Genomic DNA, 15,870 nt, shown 5'->3' with positions numbered 1-15,870 from the left:
CGTGTACAACAAATTTCATGAGGGTGTTTTATTATATATTTTAAATATGACCCCTGCCTTCCTTATTCCTTTTATGGTTCACTTCAGGTGAAAAGTGCAGTATTTTTATGCTGGCATTATGTCTAGACACTCGTTTTACTTGAATTCCGACATTCATGGCATATGCACGCATAATTTAATGGTTCACTTAAATCAGTTGACGGGTGCAGTATTTTTATGCTGGCATTGTCTATATTTAGTCGTTTTACTTGATTTCGACATTCACGGCATATGCATGCAACATTTAATGGTTAACTTAAATCAGTTGACTAGTGCCGTATTTTTATGCTTGCATTATATCAAGACACCCGTTTCACTTGATTTCCGACAATTCACAGCATATATGGTTCACATGAACATATATAGTGTAGCTTATCCCTGAAACTATGTACCTTAACGTGCCTCCTGATAATGTTAAAACTATGACTATCACTTTCCTTGCTTTCAAAACGCCTTTAATCGCCTCCACTAGAAACATATTCCTTTAATTAATGCCTGCCCTCATCGCCGCCCCCCCCCCAATTTAGTTTAAACATAGCTGTTCAACAGAGTTATTCACCATATCCTACCAAACAACGAGGCCTCAGTATTAGCTAAGTGCAACACATCCCTGGCAAACAAATCCCTTCTACCCTGGAAACATGTCCACGTGTCAACAAATGTGAAGCCGAAGTCAGAACACAGACTATGCAAGAAACCATTCAAAGTTACCATCTTATGTGACTGAACCTTGTTGTCAAATCTTGGCAATAAACTACAGATGACAACTTTAGTTCGAGTTGATGCTAGTCGACACAACACTTCGTGATAGCTTGACTGATTTATGTCTAGTGACTCTTGCACATTAATGGTCCCTACCTGGACCACAACCACCTCCTCATCTGACACGATTTTGTTAACCCTTTTACTAACATCCTGGATTTTAGAACCTGGCAAACATACCCTGACCCTTTTGGCTTTATCCTCTCTGCAGAACTCTCGGTCTACATACCGTACTAGTGAATCCCCACACAATACCATTATTCCTATTGACTTCTCCCGTCCCCACTGACCGCTGTTTTCAACCACACTTCCATCGTCAATCACATCACAATCACCACGCACTTCGTCCACTACTAACCACTCACTATTTCCCTCCTGGGAGACTTCATTCCCATCACCAACACGCAACTCCTCCACAGGTAACACGTCGAATCCATTACCAGTTGGAACATCCTCGCAAAAATGCCTTTCTACAACTGCACTACTCACAGCCCTACTATTCCTGACTTCAGTCCATTCACAATTACAGCTATTCAATAACTCCTCCAATTCCTTAAATTTCACACACTTATCGCAAACAATCACAATATCTTCATTCGACGCTGAATTAAAGGGTGTGAAGACTCGCGCAGTCGCGCACAAAGAAATGTCTCATGCCGGTAATCTGACCTAGTTTCGAATGAGGTGTAACAGGATTGTTAGACATTACCATCGATCCCAGAAAAGACGCACACAGCTTGCTACCGTCGGTAATTAGACACTAGTGTACAGTCATACAGCTGCGGTCAATACCCACATCACAGTATACACACTATACAGCGATGGACATCTCAGGTCCAGCTAAATATAACGTTTATTACTGTCTGCATTTTGTAGCGACAAGCAGAAAACTTCACTTGCAAGCAACGGAAAGTTAACTTTTTTTCAGAGCGCGGCACGCGGTTGGGGCGAGTCTTCAATGCCTTTAAAATCACATTCCAACCCAGAAACCTCAAACTCGATCCACATATTACACTCATCACTTCTCGCTTCTCGGCCTATTGGCTAAGATCATGTCATGATGATGTGTAGTATATGTTCCCTTTCGAGGGGAATAGGAATACACACCTGACGATGATCACACAATCATAGTCCCGATGCAAGGGACTGGGGTTGAGAGCGGATCAGTCGTTCGGTTGTTTGGATCTTCGTGGCCAGGTTCTTACCTGTCCATGGACGATTTTTTTTTCTTTCTTAAAAAGTATTACACTCATCACAGCAGACTAAACGATCTGGCACATCCATAACGAATAGACTAAGACACAAAAAACCCACGAAACACAGAAAATCGATAACTCACGATAAGCAGATATTTATCTGATGAACTCAGTAGACTTTATAAAAATTGACCAACAACTTTGTTGAATGATTCATTAAAAACGAGGTAATAATAACTCCCTCATGAGTCAAAATGCTGGTAATAAAAGATATATTTTACATGCTGGTGCAGCCATTAAGTGCACGACTTCTCTAAAGTATTGAATTAAAATACCTACCAGGTACCTATATCATTGCAGGGTGTGACCAAAGATTTGTAATAGTGCTTAACAATGAAACTTTCAATCCATATTTTCTCGCTTTCTCTTCGTTTATTGGTGTAGGTTACAATTTCTGTTTATTTTTGTTGTTGTCAATAGTACATCCTTGAATTTAATAAGACCCGCCCAACTTACTTTAATGAGTCCACGTAGAAGGAAATTGTAACCGAATATGTTAACATCTGAAGAAAACGAATTTTTAAATCATAATTATTTCCTGCAAATGATCGTTAAGGCCCGGTCACACTACAGCGATATTTTATCGGAATACGGTCCGATTTTTTCCGATTTTAGGCCGAAGAGTGAGGTTTGTGGTAGTGAATGTAATGAATGCAGTGGAATATTCGAATACCTACTCCAAATCTGACGGGTTCTGGAACGGACTACATTATGAAGTGACGTCACATCGAAAAACGATAAAAATCGGAAGAGAAATCGGATAGCTATCTGATAAAAGGGAACGGAGTCAATATCAAAAGTTAAGAGAGGGCTATTCCACATCGGAATGGCTCAACAGATAGCAAATCAGGTCCTTTATCACTGTGGCTAGAAGACCCGAACGAAAAACTGGCTGTTTCGATTCCTCCGGGAAAATCGGATAGTATTCCGATAAAAAATCGGTATAGTGTGACCGGGCCTTTAGAGTCTGACCTGGATCTCGACGTCACGTGACTGTAAATACATACATTTTGATCCGCGACCACAATATATTCATAATATCACCTTTCAACCAAGCTAAAATATGTTATACATTCGTGATCTATTTTAGTAAAGAAAAAAAAATCCCCTCGACAGAACCTCAACATGAAAACTAAACAACTTAAACAATAATCTCAGCCCACCTTTAAACTGTCACGTTTACCATGCATCGTGACTGTGAACATGTGATCATACCGTCTTACGTCAGAGGTATCATTCACGACTTTCTTCGGAAAGGGAAGATATACGCATGCGCATGATGTTAATTGGCTAAAAGTCAGTACGCTGTGTTTACGGAGAATGGATCCAAACTGCAGTGAGGTCGTATAGGGGTGCCTTTGCCTATATACCTCGCGGTATTTGAGAAAGTGGTCAGATGCTGGAGAATACACTCTCGTCCATCGGATGGGGACGTTAAAATGGCGGTCCCGTGAACAGGCATGGGACCGAATTCACACCCCTGCCTCGTTATCCTCTGAACACTTATCGAAAAAAGAGAAGGCTTGAAATTAGCCAGTGTTCATCCACGATCCTACACGGATAGGGGCTCAACTAAGCTACTGTAAGGCTTCCTGATCCTTGAGTTTCTAAACTAAACTAGACTAATAGACAGATAAATCAGCAAGGTATAGAGCCAGCCATGTCCACGAAAACCAAACCACCTGATCCACTCGCAACCCAAGTCCCCTGACATCAAGACTTTATCACTATATAGTAAAACATATACCACACAGGATATTCCAAAATAAAAATGTGTATAAACTCTTGCACTAACATATACACTTGGCATGGAAACTCGTCGAGTATAAAACACAAGCAGTTGGGTGGGTGCTTTTAATATATAAACGCGGGTAAAACGTTTCATATGTGTTTTTTTTTTCTGTCATTAGGATTTATTAGTCCCAGATAGATAATAATTATTATGAAATGCTGAAAAATCAGTTTACTGGACTTTCCAAAATACGTGGTTTTATTGATTTGAGTAGGCGTGTCACCTTGTTACCCTCTCAACACGTAACCAATGTAATCATGGTAAGTGATTAAATTCGAACTATGAAAGGCTGAATAAACACTCAATAATATCATATCACTGACATGAAACTTAATAGAAGACCATGGAGGGTATACAAAAAAACAAATAATAATAATAATGATATTTTTTGGAAACGTTTAACTTACAAAATTCTACTTTCATTTTAAGAGTACCGAATAAACAATTGTTTGGAATGTACCATTCTTTCAATGAATATTCATGTTAGTACTTTCTAGCAAATGATGTGACCTATTGTGGCTAACAATGAAATAATTCCTACAAAACTGGTAACAAAACAGTAATAATTCAACACTTCACAACAAATGCCAGATGAAGTAACAACCTTTGCGAAGAGCCATTGCCAGGACATCAGTTTCAGGTAAGTTGTTTCAAGTCTTAAAAATAAACTATAAATCATCTGTGTTGGGGCATGGAGCTATAAACCTGGGAATATAGCTCCATGGTTGGGGTTAACCAACACATGGTATTAACGATAATAAAGCACATTTGAGGGAGGGGAGGGTGGGGGAGAGGCAGTTTGCCGAGTTATCCAAAGTTTTAGTTACAGATATAGAATAATATGGACATGGACAGTATTAATAGCCGTGATATGAGTACATGTAAAAATTATCCGATATGTCCAGCAGGTTGCTATATGCAGGTATCATTTATACCGTCCCACCAATTCCTTGTGGGGTGGGGGTTAAGGTGGAGGTGTGGGGGTTGGGAGTCATTTTTGTCTCTCAGATATAAAAAAAAAATCAGACTGAAAGCAGCTGGTGCATTTTAAAGATAATTAGCAAGAACTTTAGTGTTGAAGTATTATATGTCGTGCTACTTTATTCCCCCCCCCCCCACCGGGAGCCTCTACTAGGAGCCGATGGGGGAGCCGAAGGCCCCGGTTTTTCGGGGGCTCCCGTTTTCTGTATTGGGGAGCTCCCGTTTTCTGTATTGGGAGCAAACCGTGGGCAAAAGAGAGTAGTCAAAATATACTTATACACGTATATCTTTAAATTAGAAAAAAACAACTAAAAACCCAAAGAAACCTAAGCCTGTATACTTTAACCAGTACACAGTTTGATGGATACCTGTATATATTACTCTTACAAGCTAAATACGAAGGCTTCCGAAACGGCCCGAAAAACAGGAGATAGCCCCCGAAAAAATGGATGCCTGCGGCTCCCAGAGGGGCATTCCCAACATAACGATGACATCATATCATCTAGTCGCGTTATAAGTCGATTTGCTTCAATCACTTTCATCTTGAAGGACCTTTGTTGATATATTAACGTGAAAATGAAATCAAGAAGAAGTATTATATATCTATATATATATACAGATCGTATAATTATTATTTTATATATATATTATATGATAGTTCTATATTGATATGTCAAGATATTCATTTTCAAATATATGACAACTCTTTTGGAATACTCTGTTGAAGCCTAAATCGAGGATGGAGTTATAGCTTCTCAGTATACATACAGATGTAAATCGCAGTTTCTGATATAAAATAGAGTTTTAAAACTTGTTATCAGACTTTTCAAAAGTTTTATAACCAAAAATTGTTCAACCATATACAAACAAGGGAATGTTATAACATCCAACAAACATTTAACAACATTTGGTCGTATGTTTTTAATCCTCGCTTGAATGCATACACACCAATGTCATCGAATTGATAAATATCGGTCTATATATACTTTGGTAGCAGTTGTTTACGCTTGATATCACTCATATATCGCTAAATTGGATCTATTATTAATCCTTTGTTTTTATAAAGTGCTAACTGTTTTAATTAAGTGTAAAAGTATGGCTGCTGTAGACGAGTTTTTTTTTTTAATTTTTATTTCGGAAAACTTTGACTTTGTTTCTGTAATAGACATTTATTTGAAGTTCAAGTATGAAACATTTCAAATAAGTAAATACGCTTGTGTATGACAACCTTGCGCCAAGAGTATATCTACCGTATATCAATGCGAATGCTGGTAACACGGAATGCTGATCAAAAATTAAACAACATTCAAATATGAAGAAAAAAAACCAACTCGAAAATACGTCTAGAATTAATGGTTGGCGTATGCATGGGAGATTTAATTAACTCCATGCCTACATAATGTTTTCGCGAGTCACGTAACAGCAAATTAGCTAATAAAATGACAACAATTCAAAGAGTTGGTTCTGCATTATAATAGGTTTAAGTTGCAGCAGGTTTAACAAGTTAATTTTTGTTTCGCTTACTTGTATAATTTTATGCCTTCTAAATTTACTTCGGTCCGAGAATATAGTCACATTTCATTTTCAGAAGAAAAATTGTCAAAGTTAAAATTTTGATTTGATTTTCTTCTTTTTCTTCAAACATGTGATTAATACCAAGTGTGGAAAGGAGACCGGATGTAGAAATGTTGAGAACCAAATGGAATTATTAATTACTACTAATGACTTTGTTTCTGTTATAGACATTTATTTGAAGATTAAGTATGAAACATTTCAAATAATTAAGTAAATACGTTTGTGTATGACAATCTTGCGCTAAGAGTATCTACCGTACATCAATGCGAATGCTGGTAACACGGAATGCTGATCAAAAATTAAACAACATTCAAATATGAAGAAAAAAAACCACACTCGAAAATACGTCTAGAATTAATGGTTGGCGTTTGAGAGATTTAATTAACTCCATGCCTACATAATGTTTTCGCGAGTCACGTAACAGCAAATTAGCTAAATAAAATGACAACAATTCACAGAGTCGGTTCTGCATTAAAATAGGTTGAAGTTGCAGCAGGTTTAACAAGTTAATTTATGTTTCGCTTATTGTATAATATTATGCCTTCTAAATTTACTTCGGTCCAAGAATAGTCACACTTAATTTTCAGAAGAAAAAATTGTCGGAGTCAAAAGCTTGATTTTTTTTTCTTATTTTTTCTTCAAACATGTGATTAATACCAAGTGTGAAAAGGAGCCCGGATGTAGACATGCTGAGAACCAAATGGAATTATTAATTACTAGTTAATTAAACCTTCAGTTTCTTAAAAGAAAAATCTATAGGAGCAGCTTGTATATTAATTTGATCAATTTCAATCCTATTATAATTAATAATGGGTGAATTTTTTTAAAACCAGAGACCAAACGAAATATGCGAAAAGATTTAGATTGAGTTGTTTTAATCAAACCGTAGTCTGGACTCGGAATATGTATGATTATGGAAAGAAATATTCGCACCATCGTGACAGATATTTTGAGAGAAAGCAATTGCAAAGTTGTTTTGCAATTATTTGATTATTCATACAGCTGCCTCATATATACATGCAAACAAGTTCGTAGAAAATCCTATCAAAATTCATCCGAAACAAGTTTTAGACTTTAAAATTTCTCTGAATTTGAGGAATTCTTTAACCGTGATGGTGAAATTATTTTATCCTTTTTAGTTTTACAAAGTCAGGGCATTGTTGATAACTTTTTTTGTTTATAGTCATTTTAACATTATATAGTAAGATTGTACAATATCGATGTTAGTTAATGCAAAAATAGATTTGTATGCGACGATGATTAACATTAATAATAACGTTACTAGGCCTAACTTATGGCTTTCGACGTCTGAATTGATTCCATAGATCATCATAACTTAATATGCATCGGGACCGATATCGATTGCTCATCCTACTCGGGGTTATGTTTGTCGGACTTGTTTCCGGTAACCCGAAGAAAACATCGAGAAATCCGAATATCATAATACTTTTCATGGATGACGTAAGAACATGACTGTCATAATATTTTTTCAATTTTTATTCACTCTGATATATTACGTACCATAATGATAATAATAATAATAAATAACAGCTCAATATACAAGTGAATATATTGCAGAAACAAGCAACATGAATATGCAACAGAAAGTGGTAAGGATGTTATAAGCAATGTCGTAGTGGCTTCTCAAATGAATGAATTAAATTAGATGACATGAATTTTATAGACCGGCCTAAGATCATTGATTTGGACTTTTATTCAGGCGCAATCTGAGTGTTGACAAGGTGGCGTCAGAGGATGGAAAGCTGTGAAGGGGGTGGGGAGGAGAGCCGGGCGGGGGGGGGGGGGTTGTGTGGCACACTTGGGTTGGGGAAAGTGGATTTAATTAAGGGGTATATTTCGCCATGTGGTGTAACTGACACAATGGTTGTATGATTATTTATTATCATTAACCCTTCCATTTTATTCTGCGTTTTTCTTTCCTTGCAATATTTTTTCCAGATGGGGTGGGGTGATCCTGGATGTTATGGAAATGAAGCTCAGGAGACCCCAAACATTGACCGTTTGGCAGAACAGGGCGCCCTCTTTACTGACTTTTATTCCGCTTACCCCATGTGTTCTCCGTGTAAGTAAACATTGGTCGTCAACTCTGATACAAATAACATTTAAAGGGATTCAATGTATCACAGTCGCAATAAATACATCCACCTGCAGCAGCCGATACTCATTGTTAGTAGAGTAACTACGAGTCATGAGTATCGGGTGTCCTCACGCATGCGCAGATTTTTCCCGTACGGGACCTGGTGGATACACATTATTTTTAGATGTTTCAACAAAATGGCATTTTCTCATTACACGTTTCTTAACTTCTTAGCAATAGTCCATTTTTTAAACATTTTTCTTAATATAAATGAAAACACGTTATTTTTATTAACATTAATGCGCAATGATCTTTTAATTTATGAAAAGGGACACATATGTTTTTGAAACATAAGAGGAGAAGGATAGATGGGGCGCCCCACCCTATAGCGATATCCTGTACACGTCATTGTTGGTTATTCATTCAGGGTACAAGTTCGGCTTTATTTTACTTTCAGCCCGTGCTGGATTGATGACAGGCAGACTACCTATTAGAACAGGAATCTATACAAATACACATTTTGGTCGCAACTCGGTTTTCTTCCCAAATGTCACCGGTGGACTCAAAGCCGAAGAGGAAACCATTGCTGAGATACTGGCAGCACGTGGGTATAGGAACAAAGCAATTGGAAAATGGTAAGAAAAGCATGCAATACCGCCCTCTCTTTTAGTAAAATTTAGAAAGTACATTAGTTATGTTTATTAGTTAATATATAATGAATATTTACGGAGCCCACACAGGCAAAATGTTTCCATATTTATAATATTCTTTTACTACTAATTTGTTTTAAAGGAGACGTTTCGTTAGTGGTCAATGCGAGCGGTGACGTCATTTTAATTTTTGTATAAGATAGCTTAATGTTTTTATCTTTTACTTACTTATAATGACAGGCACATTGGTAATACAGAGGAATCACATCCAATGAATCAAGGCTTCCATGAATTTTTCGGATCCAACGGGAACCACTTGGGACCTCACGATAACATTAATACACCCAATGTGGAAGTCTTCAGAGATCGTGACATGGTTGGGAGATACTTCGAAAGGGAATTTTTCATGAATTTAGAAACAGGTGAATCGAACCTGACGCGTCTTTGGACCGAGGTGAGAGATATAACAGAGCTAAATAGAGTAATCGTAATGGTTATGGGGTAGTGGTGGAAGATATGGTATTAGTAATAGTGTAAGTAGTTGTGGTAGTAGTAGTAGTAGTAGTAGTGGTACTAGTAGTAGTAGTGTGTAGTATACTGGTAGTAGTGGTAATGTTAGTAGTAGTAGTAGTAGTAGTACTAGCAATAGTAGTAGTGTGTAGTATACTGGTAGTAGTGGTAATGATAGTATAGGTATCAGTAGTATAAGTAGTAGTGCTAGTAGTAGTGTGTTGTATAGTGTAAGTAGTTGTGGTAGTAGTAGTAGTAGTAGTAGTGGTACTACTAGTAGTAGTAGTAGTGTGTAGTATACTGGTTGTAGTGATAATGGTAGTAGTAGTGGTAGTATTAGTAGTAGTACTAGTAGTTGTGTGTTGTATAGTGTAAGTAGTTGTGGTGGTAGTAGTAGTAGTAGTAGTGGTACTACTAGTAGTAGTAGTAGTGTGTAGTATACTGGTTGTAGTGATGATGGTAGTATTAGTGGTAGTATTAGTAGTAGTATTACTAGTAGTAGTGTGTTGTATAGTGGTAGTGGTAGTATAAGTAGTAGCAGTGGAATGGTAGTAGTAGTACTAGTACTAGTAGTACTAGTAGAAGTCGTTGTACTACTAGTACTGGTAGTAGTAGAAGTGGTAGTAGTGGTAGTAATAGTATAAGTAGTAGTAGGGATGGTGGAGGTAGTAGAAGTAGTAGTAGTAGTAGTACTACTACTACTACTACTTCTACTACTACTACTAGATGTTAATTATAGTAGTAGTATAGCAGTACTGGTATTGACAGTAACAACAGTAGTCGTAGTACTAATGTAGTATCGTAGTGTTAGAAGTACTAGTAGTGTTAGTAATATTATAGTAGCAGCAGAAGTGTTAAGTTTTTATATTTGACTGGGTCAGTGGTATAGATAAACCGCAAATTAATTACTAATTATGTATGTGGCAATCATAATGAAAGAAAACAATCGTAATATTATAACAAACGTCTTCACCACATTTCAACAGGACGCAATAAAATTCATCGAGAGGAACCAAGATGTGCCGTTTTTCCTTTACTGGGCAGCAGATGGGACCCATACACCCCTGGGAGCCGCCAAGGAGTTCCTTGGTACCAGCCAGCGTGGCCTTTACGGTGACGTTGTTCGAGATTTGGACTACGGCGTAGGACAGATAATCGCGAAACTAAAAGAACTAAAACTTCACAGAAATACTTTTGTATTTTTCTCTTCTGATAATGGCCCAGCTGGTTACCAGGGTCTGGAATGTAAGTTCGAATTACCAACACATCACTGTAAAGCAAGGGTAGACACTAAATGGAACTTTCGCGTCATCCCGACATGTTGTACCAACTCCATGAAATTTGAAAATTATATTATCTGATTATAATGGTCACAAAGAAAGATCAGAAACTGCTACATGAGCATTGTCCATCTGCCATGTTGAAATATAACTATAAGAAGGTCGTTATAGCTTATAAAACACCCCCCTCTCTAAAAACATACCTCCAGTACAATTAACATTTGCATATTTATTCTCATAAAATTATATCACAAAAGTAAACAAAAACGACGAAAAAATATCATCAAATTTCACCAAAGCATTCCCATTTCTTTCTTTTTGTACGGTGCCGGTAAAAAGAACATAATAATATTTACTTATAAATGTTTACAATTTTGTACAATTTTTATGGTTATGCAGCTGGCAGTGCAGGACCCTTTATGTGCAGCAAAATCACCACCTTCGAGGGAGGCATGCGGGTACCTGGTATAGCTTGGTGGCCAGGTGTCATTAAACGAGGACAGGTACGTCAATAAAAAATCCCAAACGCAACCACTTCATAGATGATCTTTATTTATTGTATGGAAGGAACAGCTGGTGCTGAAAGGGGGGGGGGGGGTGGAGGAGGAGTATTGGGAGAGTGAGTCAGTAAGTGGATGGCATTATCCTTTCTTAAATTGGAACATTTGCGGCCTTTGTGTTTGGTTTATTGAGGGTACCATCAGTACGTCCTCCCTTATGCACTCAATGTAATTGAGGTCTGCTGACGTCACTGGCAGCTGAGTTCAATACTCGCAGGAAGATGCTAAAAAATAAGTCATCAAATGCACATTTCATTAAAGATGAAAAAGTTACAGGTCAATGTACCCATTGGTAGAGTATCATTCGGCTATGGAAAAATAAAGACTAACGACAGGAGAGTAACACTTGTACAGAATCTGGGGAGAACACATATCCAGGCCGTTATAACACATGCATATAATTTGCATCTCATTAAAAATTATAGATTGAAAAGGAACCTGCTACAGTTATGGATCTGTTCAACACCATCCTTGACATCACTGGATCGGAGGTCTCTAACCCAGAGAGGCCGTTAGACGGACAGAGTCTTTGGCCCCTCCTAATTGATAAACCCAAAGATGCCACATTGAAGAAGAACACGATCTTTTATTACCGTGGTGATGGTCTCTTTGCGGTGCGTGTTGGAGACTACAAGGCGCATTACTGGACTTGGACACTGGGAGAAAGGGTATATTTAAATGTTCTTAAACTGCTTAGCCACAGACCAACGTGAACTTCAGAATAGTTTTGCACACAATCATGAACTAGCAATCATAATTGCGGTACGCAAAGACTTGTAAGCAGAGGGAAAACGATGTTTGAGTAACCAAAAACGAAAAGAAAGGAAGTTGGCATAGGTTCAACGCCACCTCTTTTTTAAATTCCTGGAACAGCCCCTTAACAAGATTCAGTTCAATCCACCAGGAGCGTGAGGTTGACATTATTGTAAACAATTTATCAATTAACAAATAAAACCTCATGCCCCAGTAAATAATATGTAGAGATGATATCGATAACATGCAAACTGAAACGACCAACAACCCAAACTGCATTTTATGTATCACCTTTCGCCCTCAGTTCAAAAATATTTATGGCGATCCTTGCTCTGGTCAGTATTTAGAGAATTTTACTACGGATACTCTGACAGATCATAACGACGAACCTTTCCTTTTCCATCTGGGTCGAGATCCGGGGGAATCGTATCCCATCAAGTAGGTTTTATCAGACCACTTTTTAAAGTTGATTGAACTAACGTCATATTGAATTCAGGTATCTCACATACCTCGTTTTTGAACAGTGGTTTCTACGATAATGTGTTTTGATACTGTGTAGGTCCTACTGACAAACTCATACTATCTTTCCGTGAAAATTCAATCAGCTACCTTTTACCTTCTCGGATAATTAAATAAATTTGATGTGGTTTTAGTGTCATAATGATAATCATCTATGTATAAAACTATACCATGGCCATTGTAAAACACTCGTTCAAACATGCGAACATAACATTTTGTCTCAATTGAATTTGCTTAACGTATACAAACACAGACAGCTGAATGAAGTATATGGAACGCCAAAACCGACATAGTAGTAAGTCTACATAAGACATTGGTTATTCCGTCTGTATAATAACCTGATTACTTTGTTTTTCCGTGTAAAGACCGTCGACGCAAGAGTACCAAGAACAACTTGCCATCATCAACAAAGCACGTGATCAACACGTACAGTCATTAATTGGTGATATTGGAGAACCACAACTCAATATCTGTGATAACGGCATATTGGTTAGTGTTTTTAATATTTATTTCTTTTTGACCGAAGTAATAATTACCTTGCTAACACTATATAGATCTCATTCTTTTAGACATCCATTATGCAATCCCATTAAGGCAACCCTTTCAATCATCTATTAAGTCATCCCTTCAAACCATCCTATCAATAATACTAGTATTATTATTTTAATCATCTCTGAAGTCATTTCTTATGTCGTCATTATAAGCATCCTTCAAGTCCTCCCTTAAGTCATCTGTTAGTTAAGTCCTCGCTTAAGTCATCTGTTAAGTCCTCCCTCAAGTCAACTGTTAAGTCATCACTTAAGTCATCTGTTCAGTCATTTCTTAAGTCATCTGTTAAGTCCTCACTTAAGTCATCTGTTCAGTCATCACTTAAGTCATCTGTTAAGTCCTCACTTAAGTCATCTGTTAAGACATCCCCTAAGTCATCTGTTAAGGCATCCCTTAAGTCATCTGTTAATTCATCTCTTAAGTCATCTGTTAAGTCCTCCCTCAAGTCAACTGTTAAGTCCTCACTTAAGTCATCTGTTAAGTCCTCACTAAAGTCAAAAGTTAAAGTTAAAGTTGAAGGTTTACAGTCTTGTATGAGGCTAATGCCTCCTCACACGACTTTACAACTTAACCCTTGGTCATTGGTAACTTGTCACACCCACACACCAAAGTGTGCACAATTCAAACAATCTCTCCTGGGGCACCACAGTGCACCACAACCACGTGTCCCCCGGGGGACTTCCCATAGGGTGCAGCCACAAACCGGCGCACGCAACTATATTTACAAGTTACCTCGCAGGTCCCCATTTATACACCTGGGTGAAGAGAGGCAATGGAGATAAAGCGCCTTGCCCAAGGACACAACGCAATGATCTGGCCAGGGCTCGAACCTGTAATCCTTAGATCACAAGTCCACTGCCTTAACCACTTGACCACAACGCCCTCCCAAGTCAACTGTTAAGTCCTCACTTTAGTCATCTGTTAAGTCATCCCTTAAGTCATCTGTTAAGTCCTCCCTCAAGTCAACTGTTAAGTCCTCACGTTAGTTATCTGTTAAGTCATCCCTTAAGTCATCTGTTAAGTCCTCACTTAAGTCATCTGTTAAGACATCCCCTAAGTCATCTGTTAAGTCCTCACTTTAGTCATCTGTTAAGTCATCCCTTAAGTCATCTGTTAAGTCCTCACTTAAGTCATCTGTTAAGTCCTCACTTAAGTCATCTGTTAAGTCCTCACTTAAGTCATCTGTTAAGCCCTCACTTAAGTCAAAAGTTAAAGTTAAAGTTAAAGTTGAAGGTTTACAGTCTTGTATGAGGCTAATGCCTCCTCACACGACTTTACAACTTAACCCTTGGTCATTGGTAACTTGTCACACCCACACACCAAAGTGTGCACAATTCAAACAATCTCTCCTGGGGCACCACAGTGCACCACAACCACGTGTCCCCCGGGGGACTTCCCATAGGGTGCAGCCACAAACCGGCGCACGCAACTATATTTACAAGTTACCTCGCAGGTCCCCATTTATACACCTGGGTGAAGAGAGGCAATGGAGATAAAGCGCCTTGCCCAAGGACACTACGCAATGATCTGGCCAGGGCTCGAACCTGTAATCCTTAGATCACAAGTCCACTGCCTTAACCACTTGACCACAACGCCCTCCCAAGTCAACTGTTAAGTCCTCACTTTAGTCATCTGTTAAGTCATCCCTTAAGTCATCTGTTAAGTCCTCACTTAAGTCATCTGTTAAGTCATCCCTTAAGTCATTTCCGATGTCGTCATTATCCTTCAAGTCCTCCCTTAAAGACTCGTTTAGTGATTCTTTTATTCATCCATCCATTCATCCAATAAGTCATCCTACTATTTAATTAAGGTATAATTCACTGACATATTTCATATTAATTTATTGTTCCCGTTTTACATCTGATATCTGATTGATTTCACAGGGGTGGTCGCCACATGGCTGCGAGAAGATTGACATGTGCCTTCCACCAATCGAACATAACCCAATGCCCTGCCGCTGGTTCTTTTAGTTGGCTCTCATTATTGGTGCCCTAGTAACTGGCCGTTTTTTGTATACGTATGTTCTCTTCAATGGCTATTGTAAACAGATGTAGGCCTACATTAGTAGTTATTATACCATAATAAAGTAAAATATGGGATTACTGTTCCAGCAGAAACAATACATTTAAAACGGTTCTATATCAGTAGAAACGGTACACAAAGCTGGAAAGAGTGCCAGACTTGTTTCAATGGCTCATAATTGTTAACATTTGCATTTTATCGCCAGTTATAAACAATTATGACGGTACTTCTTTGTTTGGTTATAAAGAAAATTGATAGAAGGTTTACCTGTTCTATATATCAGTGTTAAAGTTTATATCACCACCCCATAAAGAATCAACTGGAATTCGCCATGCACCCAACCTCACATCGATCCCATTCCACCAAATATTCTATACAATACTATATTTCGCAACACTTACCTCTCATTTTTCTCTGGAATTTTTTTTATATTGCGTTAGAAAGTAATCATTAGTTGATATGTAGATTAAGAAATAATAACGTGAAATAAAATACTGCTGCTTTATATGACTTTTACTGTCAAT

The 15,870-nt window shown here is 37.9% G+C and overlaps 1 protein-coding gene across 1 annotated transcript; it reads left to right on the top strand.

Annotated features, from left to right (window-relative positions):
• The first annotated feature begins 4,393 nt into the window (after positions 1 to 4,393).
• On the top strand, positions 4,394 to 15,851 carry LOC139972715 (N-acetylgalactosamine-6-sulfatase-like). The gene is made up of 11 exons (XM_071979197.1): positions 4,394 to 4,489; positions 7,731 to 7,866; positions 8,365 to 8,488; positions 8,961 to 9,138; positions 9,394 to 9,607; positions 10,650 to 10,908; positions 11,343 to 11,446; positions 11,929 to 12,171; positions 12,561 to 12,694; positions 13,141 to 13,264; positions 15,208 to 15,851. Exons 2-11 carry the CDS (start codon positions 7,747 to 7,749, stop codon positions 15,292 to 15,294), a joined length of 1,587 nt encoding a protein of 528 aa, XP_071835298.1. The 5' UTR covers positions 4,394 to 4,489; positions 7,731 to 7,746; the 3' UTR covers positions 15,295 to 15,851.
• The last annotated feature ends 19 nt before the right edge of the window (positions 15,852 to 15,870 follow it).

This window comes from Apostichopus japonicus, chromosome 2, assembly GCF_037975245.1.
Source record: "Apostichopus japonicus isolate 1M-3 chromosome 2, ASM3797524v1, whole genome shotgun sequence".
Lineage (NCBI taxonomy): Eukaryota > Metazoa > Echinodermata > Holothuroidea > Aspidochirotida > Stichopodidae > Apostichopus > Apostichopus japonicus.
Note: the sequence above shows the minus strand (reverse complement) of the source record. Positions and strands in the feature narration are given on the sequence as shown.